The sequence below is a fragment of the Pollicipes pollicipes genome, unplaced genomic scaffold (assembly GCF_011947565.3).
Source record: "Pollicipes pollicipes isolate AB1234 unplaced genomic scaffold, Ppol_2.1 Scaffold_5724;HRSCAF=6776_pilon_pilon_pilon, whole genome shotgun sequence".
NCBI lineage: Eukaryota > Metazoa > Arthropoda > Thecostraca > Pollicipedomorpha > Pollicipedidae > Pollicipes > Pollicipes pollicipes.
In genome coordinates this window covers 27,058,831-27,083,534 of record NW_023596746.1, presented here as the reverse complement: position 1 = coordinate 27,083,534, position 24,704 = coordinate 27,058,831, and the positions used below count along the sequence as shown (strand labels likewise).

The following is a 24,704-nucleotide window of genomic DNA, read 5'->3' as shown; positions in this document are numbered from 1 at the left end:
CAGCAATTTAACTCACAGCAGCTCTTCCTCAACCTGTGTAATGTTCCAGCCAGAAAATCGGGGCCAGGGGCTGAACCAACACTGAAGGCTGATGGAGCCGTGAAGTCCCTGTTATCTTTTACCATGGGTACATAACCTTAAGAGGCTTCTTGTGTGAAGTATCCGAGCCATCTGACACCTTTGTTTTCCAGCTAGCAAATACCTGCCCAACGATCACAGTCTACAAGCATTCCACTCGCAATGTATACGGTGGTCGCAAGGTGAGGCCGTTTCGGCAGCGATTCGCCGTGACCTTGCCCTTTTCATATGGCCAGCTGCCAGCGCAGAGCCGCACCTGACGCAATCGCGCCGGGGGTTCGCACCACGCCGAAATAGCAGGGGTCGTAGTGGGCTCAAGCAAGTGCAGGCTTTGCTTTAGCATGTGCTCAAGGCAGATCCACGTGTGTGGGTGCTGTAGCCGATCCCAAAAAGGGGAGGCACAGTTCATCAAATGGTCCAGTGTTCTTGTACAGACTGGCGTGATTGTCCGAGCTTTTTTGCGTGGGGACGGGATGTAAAGACAGCGAATGTCAGGGTTGTGTGCATGAGCCCTGCATGTTCCAATCTGGTAATAACGTCGGTGGATGCTAGCAGCATCTGACGACACGTACTGACTTCAAACACCTGAAATAGAGCGTCGCATATGCACCCATTTCGCGGACGGATCACGCCAGCTGGACCGTGGCTGGGGCTGGACCAGCGCCATCTCTGAGTGTGGAGTCCCGCCGCCGCGTTGCGTAAAGCCGGGAGCCGCCGTGTACGCCACGGTCCCGCCACTCCAAACCGCGACGCTAGACTCAGGTCTTCCGGGGTCAGACTTGGGCCGGACTTGGGTCGGACTTGGGCCGAACTCGGGCCGAACTTAGGCCGAGCGTTGACCTGACTCTGGCCGGGGTTGGGCCGGGCTCGGGCCGGGCTCTGGCCGAGATCCAACGGCAGTTTGAACGCGCCTTGACCGGACTCTGCCCGAGCTCGGGCCGGGCCCTGACCAAAATCTAACCACCCCTGACCGAGCTCTGACCGAGCCTGGCCGGATGGCGCCCGAGCTCGGGCCGGGCTCGGGCGGTCGTCAGCGCCGACGCCGGCCGATCAGGTCCGGCGGCGCGGGACGAGTGGACAGACTCATCGGCCGTGTCTGGAACATCGGAGCGGCACTCGCCTAACTGGTGACGCCTGCGCGCCTCTGTCTGGCGGCTGAGGGCCGCTGGAGCCCGTATGGCGCTGCTCTGAGCACACCCAGCCAGAAACGCCCCCCCCCCCCCCCCCCCCCCACCGATGCACGTTTGGCCCAAGGACTGAGGTGAGCGCGCCACATTCCGCCCGGAAGGCATGGGACATCGCTGAGTCACATCCAGTCCCAGAACGGCTTAGCCGAACTAATGCCTTTAGCTTCCGAGCCAAAATAAGCGCAATGGATCTAGATGTTCCAGAACTGAAGCAGGCGATGCACGTCCGGTTCCGGGAGTGCGGTGAGTGAAGAGCGCCCTGTACCACGAATAGCGTCCTGCACGCGGATATGGGTTCAGCCGAGCGAACCTCTGGCCTCGAGCTGGGCGATGCGTCCTGCGCCACAACGGACTGATTTACACTGAAAGTTCAGCCAAGCGCATCAGGATGAGGTGAAGAAATTTACTAGTTCCATGTGCCAGCACCACACCATGTGCGGCGTGGGGCCGGCAAGCTGACAGCACACATGGGTGTTGTTAGTGAGCACGTAAGTGAGGTCAAGAACTGAGATAACGAAGCAAGACACTTTCGGCCCTCGATACCAAAGGGTTCCATTAATGTGCCGGAAAGATAATTTTTCAGGATAGCTCACAATTGGCGGTCTAAAGATGTATTCGTGTGCTAATGCACACCTAACGCCGCTTAGAGAGCGACCAGCTAGAACTCTGACCGGACTTGTTTGTTTTAAATCGACGTCACCAACGAATCCCCAGTGATATGATTTACAGATTGATGAACTGCCAAAGTACACCAAATCTTAAAATATCTTCACCGGATGTTGGTCACAACAGGCGTTGCTGCACGGACGTGTTACTTTATTGGTAGGCCGTCTCATACTTTAGACCGTAGCGTCCGGTATGCAGGATCGGTTTCGCAAAAGGGTGACGTCAGCCAATTTCCGGTCAAATCCTGGCGCACCAATTCGCCGGACGGGTTTGAGACCAGTAGCGGCTTGTGGCCGGAGCATACACCTGCATCGTGCACCTAGCGTCACGTCGTCATCTTTTTCGGTTGGTGAGACCTGACAAAACAAAAAACTGAAAACGACCCAAAGCGGCGGAACCACGGTTTGCGCACAAGAGCGCCAGGTCGTCTGTACACAGCGACCCACACTAACCACTACGGTCCTTGTTGTTTTTTTTCTTTCAACTGAATCTGTTAATCTCTTGTCGCTGCCACGCTAGGTCGTCAATATCTGAACGCTGTTTTTCAACGCTTTCACAGCTCGAAAATTGTATATTTTCCATGGTAATCAATCAAAGGATGAGAAATCAAGTTGAAGCTGCAATGTTGCTGTCAAAAATGGGTTTAGAATGCATGAAGGCCGGTTTGGACTGGGTTAGGACGCTCAAGTTGAAAATCGTATCAGGGCTCAAGTCAAACCCACTCGGCCCGCGGCTTCGCTCGTAGCAAGGCAAATGTTAACCTGGAAATAGCAAACACAGCTGCAATTAAGGTGCGCTTTCGTCGCCCAGTCATGTGTGGCGTTTGGAAGAAAAATGAAGAAGGTTGTTCGTGTCGTGCTAGATGCACTTCAGCTTAAACATTTGTTCATGGCAGGCTTGTGGCGATCAAACGGATCGGGTATGAGAAGCAACCTAGTGTAAACGAGAACCATTCAGAAATGGCTAGTAGGGCTGTTTGCGCTGTGCTTGCATTAATCACCAATGTATTTCATTGCCCAAATTATAGATATGCTCGTGTCTTAACACCCGACCGTGATTCCAGACCGAGACCGAATCAAAGCCAACCAAACATGGCTGGTCTACTGGAACCGCAAAGCTATTGGTGGAATCAGCACAAGGACCAGGACTCACCTATGGGCAAGAGAACGGCAAGACGAAAAGGGGAGGCCGACGGCTACCACTTCAATGGCGGCATAGGGCCATTGGCTATTTTCATGCACAGCTGACTGGTGTAAGCACGCCAGTCGGGCATGTAATATGACGCGTCGTTTCGTGATTTTTGGAGCGCATCAGTGATTAATTAGTTGTATTGGGTGAATTTTGTAGCGGTACTAGCTGAAATAGCAGTCGAAACTCCTATCATCTGCTAATATCACGCTATTAATGGCTTTTTCGCATGAATGGTTTTCACTGAAAACAGATCCGCTGACATCGCGTGGAGAAAGTACCGCATTGCTTGCGTATTACTCTGGCCGGTGGAAAGTGATAAGTCGATTTGGCACAGCTGACGCCACCAGCATCTCTTAGTGCCTAAATGTTCAAATCAGGCCGATTTCATTGAAGAAGTGCATGATAGCTGTAACACTTTGGCATACCCATAACTGTTAGCGGCCTTGCAGAATATCTAAAAGCAACTTGCACCAGCTCCCTGGTCGTCGTTCTCGTTACAGTCGCACCGGGACTAGATCCGCCAAAACCCTTCCCTGTTTTTTTTTTCTGGAGTGACGCCGTGGTTCTGATCCTAAAAAACCCTGACAACACGGATAGATGCAGAACAACGGAGATATTACCACACCGTAACATTGTTTTGTAGACCTGCTGCAAAATGCAAAATGCAAAATGCCCGTAAGCCTCACCACATTGGATGGTATCACCATAGCACGTATAGTTTTTGTCATATTTAAAAGCGTTATCCTCCTCCAAAGAGCAGAGTTCCACATTAAGGGAATGTTTCACTTTTGAATATATTGAAGAAATCATCAGATATTATGAAACAAGCCGATTTATAACTATTGGTATACATGTATATTGTATATATGCATATATGTATATATATATATACATATACATAAATATGGTATAATCATTGGCGTATAAGTGGAAAGGCTGCCCTAAACAACACAATTTCTTGAAATGGTAAATATGCTCCTCAATACAGTATTCTTTGACTACGTCACCGTACCTTGCACACCATTGGTTAAGAAAAAATCGACGGCTGCCATATCTGGAAATCGTGCTCACGCTCGTCAGATGTAAACGACTAAACAACTATATTATTCTTCACTTTGATCGACGTATGGCCAGTTGAATGGCAGGATTTCAATGGTGTTACTCTGGCGATATGGATACCTGGGTGACCTGGAAATAGCTTGCACGAAATAGTATACACATCTTCGCGGACGTGTAGCTTAATAACTAGATGCGTTCAGGTCTTAAAAAGACCGGGGCTTTGATCAGCATCGAATGATCTTCAAGATGGCTATTTCAGTTCAAACCCACTTGCAAATGTGAGACACCCCCTTTAAGACAAACATTTCCCTGGATTTGTGCAGCTCAAAGAGTGAACGCCAAGAAAAAGGGGCAAACGCAATCTAAAGCAAAAGGGTAAGATAGTACTAATAGCCGCATTCCCCGTAGAATAACCAGGAGAAACGAGGGATAGATGTATTTATGTATCGGCTAAATGCCTCTATCAAAACGATTATATTCGTTTCTATAAAGGCATATTATCGAAACATTAATGCATACATATCTACATGCTTTTGTAGTTGTTCCACGAGGAATAAGGCTATTAGTACCGTCTTATTTAATGCATGATTTTTAGTCAGGATGGAGTTACGCAATGTTGAAAGCAAAAAAAAAACTACATATCATTGCACTAAGAATTGAACATGAAACATGCACCGCTTCAGCTTCGTGTCGCTACGAGACGCGTCTCGGACATATCGTCTAAAGTTGGAAAAGCTGGAGTCGACCTAGTAACATAAGACTTGATAACAGTCTAAATCTTTTTTCACAGTTCCAATCAGTCCCAATAACAATCCCAAACTTTATTATACAGTCCCAATCGCGACATCTCGCTTACACCAATCCACGGTTTTCGTTCCGCGAAATTTTATCTTCCTTAGTTTGGAAATGACAGTGTGCGCATTTCCTCCCCTCCCTCCTGTCAGTCCGTTTTATGAAAAATGATGAATCGGAGTGCCGGGCTAGTTGGCTGGCGGTTATGTTCAGCGAATTCTAACAAATAATCTATGGGTTTGTCTGGCCACATTTGGAAACAAAGTACAGCTCTTGCGGGGAAATTGCAGCAATCCAGCGACTATGTTTCTGTCTGTGAAACTGATTTTTATTAATTTTAGGGTGTAAATAATATTTTCATTCTTCTTGAAAAACAGCACGGTAAATCATGCACCCACTGCGCTTTTCTGGGGTACCCACGGCCATTGTTATTGTGATTCACAGCCGTATAGCAAGCCCTAACAATTTTATGACCTCTTTCTCGCTTGCATGTCGTTTAGGATTCATCTAGCGATACGAAGCGATGTCTTCAAGGATTTACGACATGGCGTGCTCCGTCTGCCAACGAAAGTGCAGCGTATTTCAGTGGGCTGACACGAACGTTTTGGCTATTTTGCTGGCGTGGTGGGGCGGCCATATGGCGAATGAAGAGCCCATTGATGTAACAGTTCAACACAGTGCCACCTGCTCCAACGCACACGTGCCCGTGCGGGTGTGAGATGAATGTTTCAGTTGGTGGGCGGTGAGCGGGTCTGAGTGGGCGGGCGCATTTTTGAGCAATAAAATAACTGCGAAAACCTTTTGTTCAGCCGCGCACTAACTTCGTGGAATCTTGGGCAAATATTACATGATGTTTACGTTCGAGTTTTGCGGTACATAAATTCGTGTTGGAAACTAGGAGGTCCAGTTCGATGAACCAACGCCTTGGATAAAAAACAATCCTCTTGTAATTTTTTTTAGCCTTAAGTATTCTCAACAATGCTTCGCCAAGTAGTACATTTGTTCGTCCCGATGGCTCATTTGGCTACCACACCTGCCTCCCGATCCACCCACCCGTGGCGGGATGAGTTCGAGTCGCTTCATGTGCCCGCTATTTGTCCTTAGCAGGCACGGCCTCTGGCCGTCGGCAGCGGCTGTGCTAAACGTCAGGAGGCGTCAGAGGGCAGGACGGGCCATGCCGAGTATGGCAGCACGTTAAACTTCCGCCTCCAAATTCTGCCGTTGACCTGGAATCGCGCGATCGGATGGAAGTGGTCAAGGCTCACCCAACAAGCAATGCCTAGCGTGAGCTGTGATCCCAGATATTCATCCATTCAAAAAGTTTGGATCACTTTTTGAACCGCTTTTAAATCAATTTCCAAAGTCCACGTGAAAAATGTTCGTTAATTGTAAGCAATCTAACTTCCTAGTTTTCTATGTATTATATTATTGTAGATAACAAGCTTCCTCCTGTCGGTGCTGTGTCCGCCGCTGTCGCAAAGTTCACTACCCCCGAGGTGGTAAGAGCCATCTAGCTGATTTTTCACGCCCCTCCAACTCTGGTCTTGTTCAAATTTTCCCTCACCATGAAACGCAAACACCATAAATGATGCCCTCCAGACATGAAAACGTTTTCCTTAGGGTCCCGTAGCTCGCGCGTTTCAAAGTCGATTTAGAGTGATTGATGACAATGCTGAAATGAACAGCATTCCATGGCAGTAGTCATTGTAATCGAAGACAGGCAAGCTGCTCTCTGACTTATCTACCGCCAAATGATATTCACACCACCATATGCATGGAGCTTCTACACACGGCGTGCGACCTGGTTTCAGCATTTGCAATTGTAAATAAACGTGGTTTACCGTGCTGAATATTTTTCATTGCACCAGCTTTCAATGAAGGTTATTTTTAAAAGAATTTCAGGAAGTGACACTGCCATGATGTTGCTCACATACCACCTATTTTTCCTTGGTAAAACACGTCACGTGCATGATTTTGTCCTACTATGGAATATGTTTACACCATCAAAGTGTTTGAAAACCACACGAAACTATGCCGACTCTGGAGCCAGGTCTCCAAAACACTGGCTAGCAATGACAGGGAAACGGTGCAATGTCATTAAGAATAACCTGCACAATGGCATATATGCAAGCAACCCTGTTTGTGTCGGTACATCGATCACACTTCAGCGAAAACCATGGATATCATAGCATCTCCAGTCATCGATCGCAGAGGTGCCGCAAGAATTCCGTCTCGAATGCACGGCCCAAGCGACCTTGCTTGAGGGAGAGCTCACGGCGATCGTGCTGCCTTGACTATTTACGAAAGCGACTTAAGATGCTTGCTTTATGAATACATGACCTACAGACATACAGCCATATGTCGTATACATACATATTACGGACATATCTAAGTATATCGCACACATACATCTCAGAATGTCTTTCTTGTACATATAACCGACGCGTCCAAGAGCCTTGTATTTTAAGTGACTGGCATGTGTTTCGCGAGTGAATTCAAGCAGGTTTTTCTGCGAGCAAATTCATACGTGAAAGATAGGCTTGTTATATAGTAAATTGAAGCTGAAGTGGACGTCTGTGTCATTCGTTCCAATCTTTTTTTACAAATGCGTCACATTGCGAGAACGAGCATGAATTGAACTCCTTTCAGAACCCGGAGTATCATTTTTTATAGAAACGACACGCAATTTATCCAACCCTTCCTTTTTATAACAAACGGAAAGCTCACTTCAGTAATTGGCTCACAGACTTGAGTCATATCGAAAAAATATTAAGGACATGAATGAGAGCGACACATTGAATCAGAGCAACGAACTTAATGGAAGCAACTCACTCAATGGGAGCAATAAATTGGGCTGCATTTGTGTGATGCAAAAAGATAACGTCGCTGCCGACACATCTATTTCCGAACAAAACTTGCAAAGACGTTCGTCTGTTCACAAAAGCATGGGTTAAAATCTACCACCAAGTTCCCTAACACGACGTTGTAAATCAATTATATGGTATATTTTTTTCGATGTGATCACGCCTTATGTAGCAAAGTCAACGTTCCTCAGCCCATAGCAGTGCCAGTGATCGATCCTGAAAATAACGCTGGGGACTCATGTTTCGAAAACACCCCGTGGTGTCCGAGCCAAGTGATATTTCCCAAGGGAAACGTCTGGCAACTACCGTGTTATTCGAAGTCGTCTGAACAATGTACCCATCGAAGCAAATTAAGCGTGCAGCGAACAAGGTCACATATTTTCGCGATTTTCACATATTTCTACAGTTTGTTCGGCAAACTGGATGCTGCCCAGACACACGAAAAACAGCTTTCAGCCATCCAAACGACGCTGACACTGTCCCACTCCCCGATGTGCTAAACAGGACATAGAGCAAACGATGTGGGGCCGTGGGACGCATGCCTACCAAGGTGTTGTCCGCAGGGTCTACGAAAAGCACAGTTTGTTCTTTATAGTGCTTTTTGTATGACACACCTGAGCTCTTTGACACACCTGTGATAGCCTAAACACGAACATACGTAAGTGACCGTCCAATAGCTTTGGGAACCTAGTGTCCGTTAAGCTGGATCAAATGGCATAGCTCTGACGGACTTATAGTTCAGGCTTTTGTGCTGGTCGCTACGCACAGCAGGTTTTCGACCAATCTGCTTTGGATGGAAAGGAGACCAGTGGCGAGGTGAAAATGACTAACTGTGAACCTCGACGGGCTTCGAAAAATACAGGCTGCTTCTTGAAGCAACCGTGGTGAACAAAACACGACGCACCTACGTGCCCCGCAACTCGTTTAAATGGCCATACACACCAACCAGAATCAGCACGTTTTTAGGACACATATTTTCGATGAAGAAATAATTGCCTGATATCGCTGGTCTCTCGGGACGGCTGATGACATTGTGTATCCCATCGCTACCACTAAATGATTAGTCAAAAGTTCTTATGTTGCGCGAACGGCCTTAAATGTATATTGAAAGGTATCGGTTGACGGGAATGTTTCACATCTGAAGCTACTGAAGCACCGTCCAGACTTGCGCTCTGGCCTCTCCCCCAACCAATTTTCAAAAGAAGTTTGGTCTAATCCGGGGAAAATTTGGTTGTTGGCGTATTTGGGGGGCAGGCTGCGCCATTTTGCACAGCTCGGCCTCCCCCCCCCCAATTCATTTTGTGAAACTATTTTCCATGATGATTTAGTTGTTGAGGATAATGATACTGGTTTTAATAATGTCGCGAAGAACCCGTTCATTGACTTTATATGCAGATGACGTTTGTTTGTTTTTTTTAGAATTGTGGACTAGTTCCATTACGACGTTTAACAATACCGCACGCCATCATCCAACGAGCTCTCCGAGAAAACACCATCATCCAGCGAGTCCTCCGAGAACTTAGTCTGGCTGTAATAAGCATCCGTGCTACACTTCATGGCATTTTATATTAACTGACGTAGACACAGAATCTCGTGAATGTTGAAGTTAACGGATATGCTGCAGGGGAGGGGAGGGCTTTTTACCGCAGCATGCTGCTTCCATTGATATTGTTTTTCATTTCATTATACCTCTGCTAGGTTGCAGGGCCACGCATGTTCGGCAGATAAAATAAAGATCAAACGCTATTGCGCCGCGAGGTAGCCGTGCGTCACATACAGCGCTTATTGCCGCCAGAGTCGAGTGAAAAGTGGTCCGCTCCCACATGTGACGTTACGCCGGGTGCCGTGGGATCTGGGCAGGGACTTGAGACCAAGGCCGTTTGAGCCGCGCGCCATTCCCCGCCCCCGCCATTCCTACAGATGAGGTTTTGTGACGACTGCGTGAAAACGAGCATCGCTAAAGGCGTGGTAGTTAAGAAGTTTCGGAAAGGGGTTCCTCCATTGCAGTCAACCAACTCATTTCCACAGAGCGTCTAGCTTTATTTGTCTTCATAGAAACGCCCGTGTTTGAGAATAAGTCTACGAAACTGTCAGACAGTATTGAAGTTCTTAAGCTGATACCTGTTCTGAAGATATTTCCAGGACCAATGTTGTGTCGAACGGACTTTTCAAAAAACAACAGTGTTCTTCAACCAATATACAGGCCACCAATATACAGGCCAATCAACATACAGGTTAAAAATTAGTTGGCTGGTCTGAAAAAGTCACAGAAAGGACAGTAAGTTTTGAGTGCATGACAAACCTGTCGGGTGCCAGAGAAGCCATTTCTGCCAAATCACATTCGCACTGAGTCGGGCACTGAAGTTATGGATCAGTAATATACAGCTGTATGAGAAGCCCTCGTCTTTAAAGGAAATATTCCACATTTTAGTATATTGAGGCAAGCATCAGATATCATAAAGTAAGCCCACTTATAACTACTGGTATGCTTCGAAGCACAAAAGGCTTTTCTAGATAACACAATTTCACTGTGCAGTAAATATGTATTGCAATGCGCCATCGTTCGACTGCGTCATGAAATGTTGGTGTGACGTCAGAGTGGCTGCCAAACTGACCGTGCGATATTACCATCGTGGCGGGCGGACTGGCTCACTAGCATTTGACCCTATCTTGGGATGTTCTTACATATTTGTCCGTGATTTTATACCGTGTCCCTGCGTTCCCATGCTCAGTTGTAGCGCTGTTCTTCAGTTATTTGACTCCTGGTCTTACTCCCGTCATAACTTGTACCCCTGTCAAACTTCCTGCATTAAATAGTACAAAACGCGATTGGTGTTAGAAACTTGCGCTGGACGTATTACATTGGTTGAAATCCAATGGCAGTCTGTTCCTGCCAGAAATCGTGCTGAGGTACACCAGACACGAATAACTCGATGATCGTATTTATTTTGGCCTTGAGTACCACGTGGCCAGTGGGATGACGGTATTTGTTTGACGTTAGTATTGCATCATGCAGGCACGAATGAACGTTGGAAAGTATCTGTGGAATAGTCTACACAAGTCCGTGGGCGTCAAGCTTAGAAGCCAGAGGACTGTAAGCCGTAAAAAAGGGCACGATCGTGTACTGCAGTAGATGATTTTCCAAATGGCTACCTCAGTTCAAGGCCCCATACAAATATGGAAAATTCCCTTTAATCTGGGTAAAAAGCTTTATTCATAGAATGAGAAGTCACACGTCGGAGAAGATTATTTCCACATCGGAGAAGATATTCACACCTTTGCAACTGAGCTACAATGTCCCAAGGGACGTACGTTAAATAAAAGCCTTAAAAAGGACCACCCATGCCGCCATCACATTCGACTGCCCCTCAACCGCTAAGCGTTGGTGTAAGATAACTTTGTTGCGCAGCAGAATGGGGAACGCCAGCAATAAAATGAGAAAATTCCACCAAGAGCCACGAAGTTCTATCGTTAGAGTGGACCCATTGGCTTCATTTTGCTTCCATTTTCCCAGGCCAACGCCGACTCCCAAAAGCAAACACTCATCAGAACGGAACGGAAAACCAACTCATACATGTTTTTCGCTTTTCACCCTCGGGCCCCATTGGTCAGCCTGACGAGGGCAAAACGGAAAAACATTCGGTATTGCTAGCCGCTTTAGCTGGCCTCGGGGAGTCATCAGCCCTAGCACCACTTTGTGGCGGCTGACAACTGTTGAGGCTCAAGACAAGGAGGCTGCATAACAGGTGAGCCTGCATAGCAAGTAAATCGTTTGAGTGTGCCGTCGGGACGTATTCAAGGCCCGATTCCGAGAAGGGCTTTGAAAAGACGTATTTTGTTTCCCTCGACGACCACAAGCCAGTGGTAGACCAGTAACACAAAACGGAAAGTATTTCGTAAAAGAACTTCAAAAAGCCCATCACGGAAAGAACTTGTTCTCTCGGTCCAGTTACCGGAGTAACAGCTGGCGTGAACGACCGAAAAGTTCTGCGGTGGAGATCTAACTCTGCCCCCTCCCCCCCCCCCCCCCCCCACCTCCCCCGATGTGCCTCGGCAGTATAGTCAATGGGCCGAAAGATAACACCACGTTCGTTGACAATCTGTATCCAGACCTGAAATTCTAACCCCTGAGCGGTGCCGTGACGAGGCCACTAGCCGGCACCAGTGGACTTGTGGCACCAGCACCAGCTGGCACCGGCTAAACGGTGGTACCAGCACCAGCTGGCACCAGCTGACTGGTGGCACCAGCACCAGCCGGCACCGGCGGACTTGTGGCACCAGCGCCAGCTGGCACCAGCTGACTGGTGGCACCAGCACCAGCCGGCACCGGCGGACTTGTGGCACCAGCGCCAGCTGGCACCAGCTGACTGGTGGCACCAGCACCAGCCAGCACCGGCGGACTTGTGGCACCAGCGCCAGCTGGCACCAGCTGACTGGTGGCACCAGCCCCAGCCGCACCGGCGGACTTGTGGCACCAGCGCCAGCGGACCACGGCCGGACCCCGTCGCCGTCCGCCGCACTCCTCTCACCGTTGTGCATGGGGTCGATGGAGTGGATCATCAGCTGCAGCAGGCCCTGCCGGAACTTGGAGCCGGAGTGGATGATCGGAGTGGACGGTCTCCTGGGCAAGCCCTGCTGGCTGCCCGGCTGCAGCTGCAAGGCGACAAGGGACCAGCGTCAGCACACGCTCTGCTCGCGCCAATGGTTGGCGTCGGGGCCTGATTTCTTCAAACACCCTTCGCGATTCGGTCCACGGAAAGCTCACTTTAAATCAACCTCGTAGAAAGCTGTCACGTCATCTTCTGATTCATGTGGCATCTGGTTTTTAAGAAGCAGTCTCTATTGGCGCCGGATTACGCTTTTATAATGGAGGCTTCACTTTGGGTTACCCAGGAAGCCAGAACACTGCCGTAGTTACATGCATCACGGTGTCATTTTAGGCCACAGCGTTACACCACCGTGAGCCAAAGAAAAATGAAAGAGCTGCATTAGTTCCACTGATGTGCGTTTCCTGGGCTTGAGAGGCTGCCATACAGAACACAACCTCTGCTTCGATCGAATAATGAGCTTTGAAGACGCTTTGGCAGATGTATCTCTTCAACAGGACAACTTCTCAGCGAATACAGCGAGTATCAGTCAAATAATAGCGTCCCTAGGACGGTGGTGTAGGTGCATTAACGAGACCCAGGTCGTGGACAATGCGCAATAACATGCACATGAAGTTCTTGAGCATGGCATATGCTGTGCTGTAATTGTATGTGATTTTGTGGCGCTGAACAAATTGTGATAGGCCAACAGAAATTGTGGAAAATTAGTGCACTGACTGTTGGTGGAAATGTGTCTTCATTTCTCAGCACAAGCATTCATGTTATTTGCAGTGTCAACATATATTTTATACATATATATATATATATATATATATATATATATATATATATATATATATATACCGACGCCATCATGATGTCTGCGATGCATCAGAACATGCAGTTAGTAGCAGTATTTCGGTGGACGAAGAGGAAGTGACACAAGAGGAAGACAAAAGATTCTAAGCGAAGCAACATGATATCTTAAAGTCGCGGCGAAAACATACGATGAAGATAGTTTTACCAGCTTCAGTATCCTAACAAAGATGGGGCAACAGGAGACGTTGAGAGCATCGGAGGGATGTTTGGCAGCGAAACTGACGGCTACCAATCAAGCAAAAGAAAATACCATAGACTCATAAAGACTAAATCCAGTAAGGTTGGAACGACATTGTTAGTTTCCACTATGTAGCTTGTAGAACGCACGTGGTTTGAATCTGCATCGGACGAACTGCAAAAGTGTATCATTCAACTATGAGCGTCCTATTCGAGCCATCAACCCAAGTTCAACTATGCACACCCCAAGAATTTTCCAAAATTCACGTTCAAGCTGGTCAATATCATTTGGGGCTCGCGTCAAAAAGATGCGTGCCACAGAATGCGGCGCACGACATCAGAAGCAAAACAGATGACGGAACAGTGCTTGAGCATAGCTGCAGATCTGCAGCCGTGGGCTGAGTGCCAGACAGCGGTGCGCTGCGATGCTACCGCTTGCAGCTGTGACAATCGAACATTGTTGTATACACGACATGTGCAGAAAATATTGAACTAAGTTCCAACATTGCACCTGCATTACACATGCTGCCGAAAATCGTGTAAGTTTGCAGCAGCACGCTGTAACAATGGCCCATCGACAAAAAAAGCTATCCAATCCTTCCGTAACCAATCCGCTTATAAAAAAACTGGGGCACGGGAGAGCCATGGTCCCTCCGGCTAAGAAGGTTTCAGTGATTGCATCGTGTTGTCTTCCTGACAACGAACCACTGCACAATGACATTCCAAGATCGTGTTGCAAAACTATGAGCTCACCGGCACCCTGAGCGGCAACCAATCGCCTTTATTTCATGCGCCTTCATAGCCGCGATCCCGCCACAAGTTGCCCCTAATTTCTCAGATCATTTCGGCCGGGAAATGGTGCGCTCGGGCTCAGCCCATCGACCGCTCCAACCGTTGACCTTCTCGACCGCCGTCTGAAGCCATAAACAGGTTCAGGGCCGTCAGCGACTAAATAAATCGAAGGCGATCCGTGGTGTTTCGAGCTCTTGCACATCGCGATGTGACAGGATTTTGTAATTCGATTTAACTCTGAACTTTCATTGCTGCAATATACGGAATATGGCCAAAATGACCCTGACGGGAGCATCATCAAAACTCACGACGAGTTAGGAACAAGGTAGTTTCTACGATGCGTCACCAGTATGCGACATTACATCCATCTGTTTTCAATACATAAATGCGCCTTCGATGCGCATGTTACCATATACAGTACAGGCTGGTAGTGGGCGGTGGAAAATGAAGACACCCAACCAGACGACACGGGCGGGAGACAGTCAGCTAATCTCCAAGCAACTCAACGTGACTTGTGGTTCGAGTATTTGCTTATTTTGCAGGAAATCTCGTGAAACTTCCTTCCCCTTCCTCCGTGCGGGCTTCCAGATAAGTTTAGCCTTTGTCTTGGTGATACATCGCGGCAAGTGATCTTAAAACGGCTCTCCCCATCCTGTATGTAGCGAGAAGCGGGTCTTAACATAAATCATAACTTTTACCAGAGAGGTCGCTGGCTGAGGGAATAGGTTAGAATTAGGAGAAAAATTCAGCGTGTGCGACCAGCCGGCACGGCCACCAGTCATCAAGAAGCCGTTAGTCTTGAAAACACAGATCGCATGTACACGCGGCCTCCAGCAAAAGACCCCCAACCCCTTAATCCGTTATAGCGTCTGGCATTCCGCCAGCGGATGCTGCCTGGGACCTAAAGGTGCCCCTGGTATCACAGGATGTAATCGTTGAGTTGGAGATCCAAATGGTGAAAGATATCTATGGCTAATCTCTCCCAGGGATCACTGAGTTGACGTTTCAGCGTGGTTGATGACGTCACAGATCACACTGCATGCCTTAAAAGCCGTCAATGCTTTAACAACTTGAGCACGGCTTGGTAGCCGTAATATTTGTCGCGCAGCTTAGTGACCAGAATAGAGCGAAAGATCGTGATCTTGCATTTAAGAACCACGTCATCATAGTGATGAAGTGCAAGGTTAAACATTAGTTCAAATCAGACTGACGTCAGGTCAAGATCGGTTCACTTAATTAGGTCTAAGGCGTCTGCCCTTTCAGTAGGCACGTTGGTATGGACGGCACTGGCGTGAAAATATCAGCAATATGAACGTTTTAATCACGAATGGGTTAGCAAATCACCTCGGTTTAATTCTTGTAAGTTGACCTCACATGACCTCCTCTGTTGATTGGTATCTTATATAGTGTGACTGGCTCTGTCAGGCCGGCTAAACCAGGCAACAAACTGCATGAATGCAATAAAAAATGCGAAAGGAAACCGCGAGCTACTGCATGCGGAGACAAAATCGCCCTATATGCTATCATCGATATCAGAATTTAAACTCAAGTCATAATTCAATGGCTTGGCCTAACGTCGAGGTATATTTACTCTAGAATGCCTCAAATTGATCACTAGTCGGGTACTGAAAATGTGGTGGGACTATATTGTACGGCAATGGTTCCCAAAACTCGGCGTGTTGGTTACATTCCGAGGCGGTAGCCGGCTTATAATTTTGCTGTACAGCTTTCAAGCAATTTGCAAGCAAGCCGTGTGATCTGGCGTCATTTTTCCGGCTTTTTCGAATGTGAACATACAGCCTTCGCCATTCCATTAGCAAGTGGAAAATAAAGTCGCCCCATTGCAAACTATTTCCACAACATGTTAAAATGTGAGAAAGATCTTGGTGCTGCAGTGTCTGAGCGTCTCGAACCCACCACATTTCGACAGGAGAGAGGACAAACATTCGCGGTGGTAAACGTGCGAGCCGATGTGCGCAGCCGGTCACGTTTTGCCGAGCGCAAGCCACGGACTCTCCCGTTTTCGGAAATCTTAAGGCACCAATGTTAGTTTTCGCCAACCAGAGCAATTAAAAAATCCAACAAGCTGCGCGCTTCAGACGAACTCGCCGTCAGCATATCACTGGGCAGCCCCAAACATTGGTGCTGGTACAGGTGTATCACTGATAGAGAGGGAGAGCGGCTGACGCTACTTTTCCGAAGCTGGCTTCGAACACAGAACACTGTGGCCTAACCCAAGAGAAGCCGTGTCGTGAGAACAGCTTAGTCGGACTTCCCGGTATGTGCGTCCGACAGGTTGGCATGGGGTCTTAACAGTGCCAAGCATGATTGGCTTAGCCTTGTTTTCGTGGTGATAATCCTTGATTGGCAGTTACCCGCCTCCTCGATTGCCATCCCGCCATGCCAGCTGTCTCATCGGTAGCTGAATACCAGCTATGGAACATTCGTATTTAGTGTACGAACAAACTAGGTCAGGAACGAAAAACGGGTTGGACTATTGGACGTACGTACTTCTAGCTCTCATATAGCTACCAGCAAATTCATAGCTATTGGAGGTCGCCACATGCTTTTCTGAATCGCCTGAAACTATAAAAGTTGCCAACAGCTTTCTCTTAACAGAAAAAAGGGAAAAGTGTAAGAATTTTTCAAGCTCTTGCATCGGCATGGGTGCCGTTGGAACCAAACATGTGGCGGGGCTGCTCTCCTTGTTACAACGTTTTATGCCGGCAAACCATAGCCCACGAGGGAACCGATAAAGTTGAAGTAATTGACTTCTTCAGGACTAGAAAGCGTCGACAAGTCTTTTCCGGGCTCAGGATTGCTTGCTCGCCCCTGGAAAATATGCGAGAAGTTGATGTTTACTGGTTTTATTCTATCGCATTTTTATTTTTGCTAGGGTTTTTTGCACTACCTTACTTTTTGTAGGGTTTTGTCCTTGTCTATTGACATATCGTTGCCGATCGCTATGAAATACATTTGCAGTTTAAATTGGCATCGTCCAATCAACCAAATAACAACGCAATCAGCTAATACTGTACTTTACGTGTTTGCAGTTGTCTAATCGTCTGCCAGAGCCTGAAACTTTGGCACGGCTTCACTTTGCACGCGTTATCGCTCACATTGACCTAAGAACATTTTTAAGCTGGAACTTTGTGTGCAGGTGTAAATTTTTGCTTCAGTCCTCGTTCTCAAAAACCAGACAGACTGACCCCGGGATCTCAAGAGGCTGCACCGGCTGACCGTCCCCCCCCCCCCCCCCCGACTCCCAACTTCGCGTCCCCGGTTGCCATGGAAACGTCAGAACGCCCAGCGATCGTCGCAGGAGCTCCAGATATAGGTTTGCGCTTCTCAGCTGGGGCGCAGCTCCGGCCTCCGGTCTCCGGGGGGGCCCCAGGAAGACCTTCATCACGCGGTCGGCCGGCACGCCGCCGCCGCCGCCGCCCGCGGCTGCGGACGACTGCGCTGCTCGAGTCCCGGGGGCCGTCGCCCGCCTGACAAATGCAATCACACTCGCAACAATGCCGCCGTCGGCAATGAGCGCATGCCGCCGCGCCGGCTGAGCGCGGTCAGGACAGAGGTGATTAGATTGCGGTGGGAGGTGGGTCCCGCGGGGGTCGTCCCGGGCCGCGGCAGGGGCGCGCGAGGCCACGCTCCGTAGACCGTCCGCCGCATGGTCGGTTAGCGGGAACAAATGCGAGGCTCCGAGCGGAAAATCCTTGTACGATAATGACGCAGGCTTCAGGTCTAAGTGGAGTGAGTCATGTCGGCCTGCCTTCCGCCAGCGCTTCAGACAGAGCGTCCGTGGTCTGAGACTGGGTCTTGCCATTTTAATTGTTCGAAGGCGGTTTATGCAGGGGGAACCCAAGGCATTTAAATCGGGTTAACGGCCTCCAAGAAGTCTCAGTCCCAGGCATAGTCTGAGTGGTCAGTTTCACTGTACCTGAGTCTAAGTCTGGGCCTGTGACCCGGATTCTTGTGACCCCAGTTATGGTCCTAGTCCTAAAATTTTGGAGCCGAGTGCATTGGCTCCTCATGCGACAGCGCGGAATAAAGGCGGTTGCGCATCACATCGTCAGGGACTGCGGATGGTTCAACGGCTTAGGAATATGATGCTGAGTAAGTGGATGAGCACTATTTAAGGAGAATGTCCCCATATAAGATATTAAAGCAAGCTTAGGTATAATGAAATAGGCTCACTTATAACTATTGGTATAGTTTTCAGCGGAAAACCCTGCTCTGGGCAGCACAAAATTTTCATTTTAGTGAACATTCTCTTCAATACGTTATTGTTTGATTGAGTCGTGGAACGTCCGTATGACAGCACTCACCTGAAGTTCTTCAATGTCCCGAGGGATGGCAGTGGCGGTGCAGGATGGATGCTAAACTAAATATCGTTAGGCGCTCGTGTGTTGGCCCTTTCTCATGGACTTCGTGCATATTTTTCCGTGAGTTAAAGGTGCTGACTTGTATTCACATGCTTGGTTATAGCGCAATTGTTACGTTATTTGAAAGCGTATCTTATTTCCGTAATATTGAGGAACAATGTATAACCCCTTGCATGATATAGCACAGCACTTAATCCGTACCAGACTTTCGCATGGCTTGCACAATATTGATTGAAAGTCAACTGACAGCAGTTATACTTGGAAGTCATGTTCAAGGACCCCAGTCATGAACGACTCGATAATTATATTTCGCTTTGTATTGAACGCCGCATGGCCAATGGAATGACAAGATTTGAATGACATTTTTACGGCGTCATGGAGCCTGAGCAACCTTGAAATAGTCTGCACCAAAAATTATATGCATCCTCGCCGGCCTTTAGCTCAGAAACTAGACGGTTATAGGTTTTCAGAAGGGTATGGCTGTGAACAGCACGAAATGATTTTCAAGGTGGTTATTTAAGTTCAAAACCTCATACAAACGTAGAACACTCTCTTTAATAGAAGTGTTCCAGGGTGTATAGCCACGAAGATGTTCAGACTAGTTTGGGAGGCTATTTCATGGTCATAGAGGCATACATGACGTCATAATCACGTTATTCAAATCCTGGCATTTCATTAGCCATGTGGCAAGCAAGGCCAAGAAAAATAGAGCTATCAGGTCATTCATGTCTGGCGTTCGTGGACATGGTTTTCAGATGCGATGTCCGTGAGTTGGCTCACGATCAAAGCTGTACGAGGTACGATGACGAAGTCAACCAATGACGCATTGAGGGACATATTTAATAAAGAGAGACATTGTACTGTCTAGAGCAGTGTTTTCCACTTAAAATTATGTCAATAGAAGTGAGATTATTTTATCATATTTGATGCTTACTTCGGTATTTTCGAATGTCGAACATTTCCTTTAAGATGCTTTCGGCGTTAGTTGAACCATGGACAACGGATCGAGCGAGAGAGTGTTATTTTTGCCCTTGTATGAGCCAAACAGCTCTTTGGAAGACATTTCTAACGGCGTTGGAAATGTCTTCCAAAACTGCAGGATACGCGTCGCCAGCCGTAAATCGTAGGAACTCCAAAAAGCCCAAGGTGGTTCCAACGACCCAAATTTAAACTGTTTTGACATAAGATGACCTGACCTCAAAACAACAGCCAGAATGGTCAAGCACCTTCTCCTCACGCTAGCGCTATTTCATAATTCGTCGTAATTGCGACATCACAAAATTTTACTCCTTTTAGAAATGAATGTTTTGCCACCACTGCTCACTCGGTTTCGGTTTTTCAGGTAGAAATCGTGGTCGGGGATGTTAAAACAAACAAACTTGGTGGATAGGCTTGGCGATAAAAATGTATTCATGTTTTTTTATTTGCGCGACATTTTGTGCCAAAATGTTCTGGACTGAAAATGTTAGTGCCGGCTGCGACAAAACATTACAGTGCACACTGTCCGATATAACACGGGCATTCATGGTAGCACATTTCGGCACACAACATCAGCAACCTTTTCCGTAATGACCCTTCGCCGTACCCTACGAGAACATGGCACTTTTTCAGATTTCATCCCAACCTGGAAACAAAAACATCCTATGTTTTTTAGTTGGTCGGTCGACTCAGTGGCAAATCGGAACAAGACCAGTGTATTTCCTATGGGCCAGTCGGTGGGCTAATTTGCTGCCTGTACCAGTCGATGCTCAGTTACCACACTAGATAGAAGAAAGTACTGAAAAAGATCTAGATATGGCGATTCATCTGGCCCCAAGAGCATGTTTCAATCGTTGCGATGCAACTGATATAAGGCAGGCGGTGACTTCAATGCACTGCGACTTTTCAAGCGGGATTCGCATTGCAGTTTCATGAATATTTACCCAGGATTATTGTTGGGGCCTTGTTGACTTCCTTGGCGATGCCGCGATTCAGCATCCTGTCCGCAGCGACGAAAGGCATTGACGGTCCAGGGAAAGTCGGTGAGATGATCCGACTGAGTTATAAAAATTGACATGAAAAACCTGTAACGTGTAACCTGTAATCCCGACTGTCTTTTCAATACACGGAAAAGGCTGTTAATTTATTGTAGCGGTCACGAGCACCCAGCGTTCTTCCCTTTGAAAAAATTGCATTTTAAGCACTGGCTCCCCTCAACCCATCTGATTTTTGAAAATAGGTTGAGGGGAGAAGTGAAGACTTATGCAACTCACCCCCAAAATAGGGATGTCTCCCAGATCAGTACACTTTTTCACAAACTTAGGCTGACTGGAGCCCAAAACTGGACAGGAAGCCGGGTAAACCCCTGCTTTGTAGATCTATGTGACTGGTAACCATTATCAATCAGGACAAGAGCAAAAATGGCATAAATCGGGGAGGGACTAAACGGCCGACAAAACCTGCTGACAACCTACGCTCCAAGTTTATGGCACTGGTCGACACCAAACCTTCACCATTCATGCCGCTTGGTCGATAACCTATCCTTTCCGCCATATGGTGACCTTGGGTCGGGTCAAAGGTCACAAAAATGCCCAAAACCACTCAAATCGACCACAGACAACCCTACGCTCCGAGCCTATGGGACCGAGCGGCACAAAACCTTTACCAGTCGATGCGTCATAGTCGATATCCTATCCTTTTCAGAACATGGTGGATGAACATGGATTTTCTGGAACAGGGGGCCTTCTTTTTTGGTTGCGAAAACCCTTTTCTAGATAACTGGAAGAGTTATGGCTTAGTTAACTGACGACATTTATTTGTTTGGATATCAGACATACAACAGCTTGATAGAGTGCACATGTCTTCGGCGACCTTTCCCGTAAATACGATGCCGCGTGGAAGGCCCCTTTTGAGGAGGCCCTAATCGGTCTAGGAAGCCTATAGAAAATATTGCCCTCCAATTCAAAACCTGTGGCGCTGTCACTGCTGTTAACCACTAAGAAATGTGGAGAAAAGAAATATGGCCGCTCTCGTACCTTTCTGTTGCCTTAAAGCATTGTATGGCACATGGCGTGAGCGGCGTTGTACACAATTGTCGTACTGGCGTGTTTAAGGCAGTGGCATCTTATACGGGTCATGTTACACCAAAACCCTACGGAAAAGTTACACAAAAACAGGACACATTTATAAATGTGATGCAAAACGAGTACGAATCAAGAAGTGTCACAACTTTCTATCCATGTAACCAAAAAATATATTTCCCGTGCCTCCAGCCAATTAAACCAAATACTATGCACAACGTTCAATTGTAATGCTGCCGACATTTTAATGTCAACAGTCTAACGAAGGTGCAAAGTTGTTGATAAGCCGGTAACACAAACCTTTATAATTTATCCTGCAATACTTTACAGTGGCATTCAAGCACGGGGATTTTAGACATCAACTGTAAGTTTTGAGCGCAGCTTCATCTCTGTTAAGCCAATTTTATGGATTTAACGAACTTGTTCATGCTCAGAAACGACAAGCTTTTAAGTGACTACATGGGTTCACACACTACATAAGCATGCCTCATGCACTGCCCTTGCCATGCTTGAACCGTGCGCGATTGAAATGAGCCAGCATAAGTGATGCTACATCCATACACTGCGTATGTCATTCTGCAGCAATGTTCCCGAAGCAAAACGAGTGGTGGGTCGCAAGGGAAGTCAGTAAGGACGTGTTTCACCTGTGTTGCCTCTTGCTCACAGACAGTGCAAGAATGACTTTTCCAATACCGAACACGAACCAGAGTCATGACCCCGGCGCGCTCCGAAATTGGCCTCTGTACATGAAGCAGTGCGAACGAGGTGCATGAACGGATGCTGGCTTACTTCCGCAGGAAAGGGAGCCTTTTGCCGTCCCGGCGTGAACAGCCTCGTCTCCTGGCAACGGACCAAACACGGCATCGGCCACAGGGGACGAACACGACACGGAAAACCCGCCGGCAAAACCGTCTAGCTACACGAGCACACCACAGCAGCGCGGGCCGGCGCGGGCGGTGGGCGGCGCCGGCCGTCGGTAACGATCCCGACATGTACCAGACGGTGTCGGGCCTCTTCGTTTGAGAGGTAGAGCATGCAAAGCACGGCGGTCGTTGTGTTTGCCTCACTGGTGATGTTTTTTCCGGTGTGAGCACACGTAGCCCCCGCTGACGGACATTAAACCCGGCTCAACGAATGTTTCTTTGAACTCGATTGCGAAATGCTTGCAATCATGCCCTGCGCAGGACCTTGTGGAAATGTTCCATGAGCAGTGAGCGGGTTTTAGCTGTTCGTGGGAAGCTGACGCCGTCGTATCTGCAGATCGAGTGCGGCAGCGCCTTCAATAGTGACGCCGTGAATAGAATTGAGAGTGATGTGACCATCAGTCGAGCGATCAAAACAGATAGGCTTGCCATTGACTGATATGGAGTGTCTTTTGCCAATGGCATTTTGACTGCAAAATAATTACAAAATGTCAAACTTTGGTCACACCTTGATCGCGCTGGTGGATCTGGGAAAACCAGCATGTGCGTTTGTGTGTGGGTATGCATGCACAATACGGCGAAAAGCCAGTTTTTCTCTCTATGCTCTGTTTTCAGGTAATGGTCTGGCTTAAGACACAGCATTAGCAGCTTTTTTCCGAGGCTCCCGTTGCTGGATCGGCCCTCGTTAGTACGCAATACACCCGCACGTACTGTGATACACCCATGTCAGGCAATTTGCCATCGCAAAATGAAGAAGAGGGTAGCGGTTTGAGACGTCATGTGGGCATTTCTTCACTGGCTCGTCATGTTCCAATACGTTGAAACCAGCACAGGAAATAAATGTGGCGTAATCCACTGTGGGTGACTTGTAAAGGCAGAGTAGCATTACTGCCGAAGAAAAAGAGCTGTCAGTGTCATTTGGGCTGAATTGAGTACAGTACTCAAGTCCCCAAGCCATGGCGGTCCAAGTGTGATGACGTAAGTGCAGATATTTGCCAAAAATATGAGGTCGAACAAGCTCTGAGCTAGCCCACATGCAAGTTAAGCGGTAATGCTTCGGCAAACTGTCACTGAATTCAGCTTGCAAGAAAGCGGGAGAACGACAGCAAGCCACTACTCACGTTGCTGACCAGATGGTCAGTGCTTCTCACTCGACTAACCCGCTTGCCTACGATGTGCGTCTTGACCCAACGCTCGACACCCGCGTTGAACTTCATAAAGACGCAGTACACCAAGTACCAGCCGAACAGGATGAGCGCTTCCCACCACTGGACGGCCGCGTCTTCCAAGGACACCATGAGGAGAATCAAAGCCACGCTGTAAAAGCTGACGTCGCGGAAGAGAGGCCACCACGTCAGTTCCAGGACAGTCCGGCTGAAGATCACGCACATGGCGATGACGAACAGGATGTTGAACACAGCCGAGCCGACGATGGTGCCGATCCCGACGTCGTTCTTGGCTATGAACACGCCGATGATGCTGGTGAACAGTTCCGGCGCTGATCCTCCGGCGGCCATGAACGTCGCCCCCGCCACGTCGTTGCTAATGTTCAGCTTCTCCGTGATAACGTCCAGCGACGGCACGAAGAACTCGTCGCACACGATCGCCAGCGCCACGAACATGTAGATCATGCCGAGCATGTGCAGTGTGATGGCGCCCTTGCGCAGCTGGTCGGGCGTGAAGAGGTCATCCGGGAAGAGGTTGTCCTTCTTGGGCGGCGCCTGCGAGGGTGTGGGATCTGCCAGCAGGCGGCGGCCGGGCAGCGCCGCCGGCAGCGGGCGCGGCACGCTGTGGAGCGCCAGCAGCACCAGCAGCGCGCTGAGCAGGGCCAGCGGCCCGAGGCCCCGGCGCCGGCTGACCAGCAGCGGGAGCGCCATGGCGCCGGCTAGCGGGGCACGCGGCGACTCATGCCGTCCGGAGCGACCAGCGGCGACTGGCGCCGGCCGCCTATCGATCTCCAGGTGGCCCGCTGGCACCGACGGCACCGACGGCCGCCGCGGGCCGCGAGCTACCTGCGGCCGCCCGTCGCCTGGCGGCCGCTGCGCGAACCAACACCCGCGCCGCGT

At 48.5% G+C, this 24,704-nt stretch overlaps 1 protein-coding gene across 1 annotated transcript in view; it reads right to left on the bottom strand.

Moving 5' to 3' along the window:
• The window catches only part of Nckx30C (solute carrier family 24 member Nckx30C), a gene marked incomplete at its 5' end in the record, with an annotated part of 107,063 nt that extends 82,662 nt beyond the window's left edge, over window positions 1-24,401 (bottom strand). Inside the window, 2 exons of the mRNA XM_037226338.1 lie at window positions 12,367-12,490; window positions 23,760-24,401. Coding sequence (XP_037082233.1) covers window positions 12,367-12,490; window positions 23,760-24,401 — 766 coding nt within the window. The remainder of the gene's footprint in view (window positions 1-12,366; window positions 12,491-23,759) is intronic.
• Window positions 24,402-24,704: the final 303 nt, after the last annotated feature.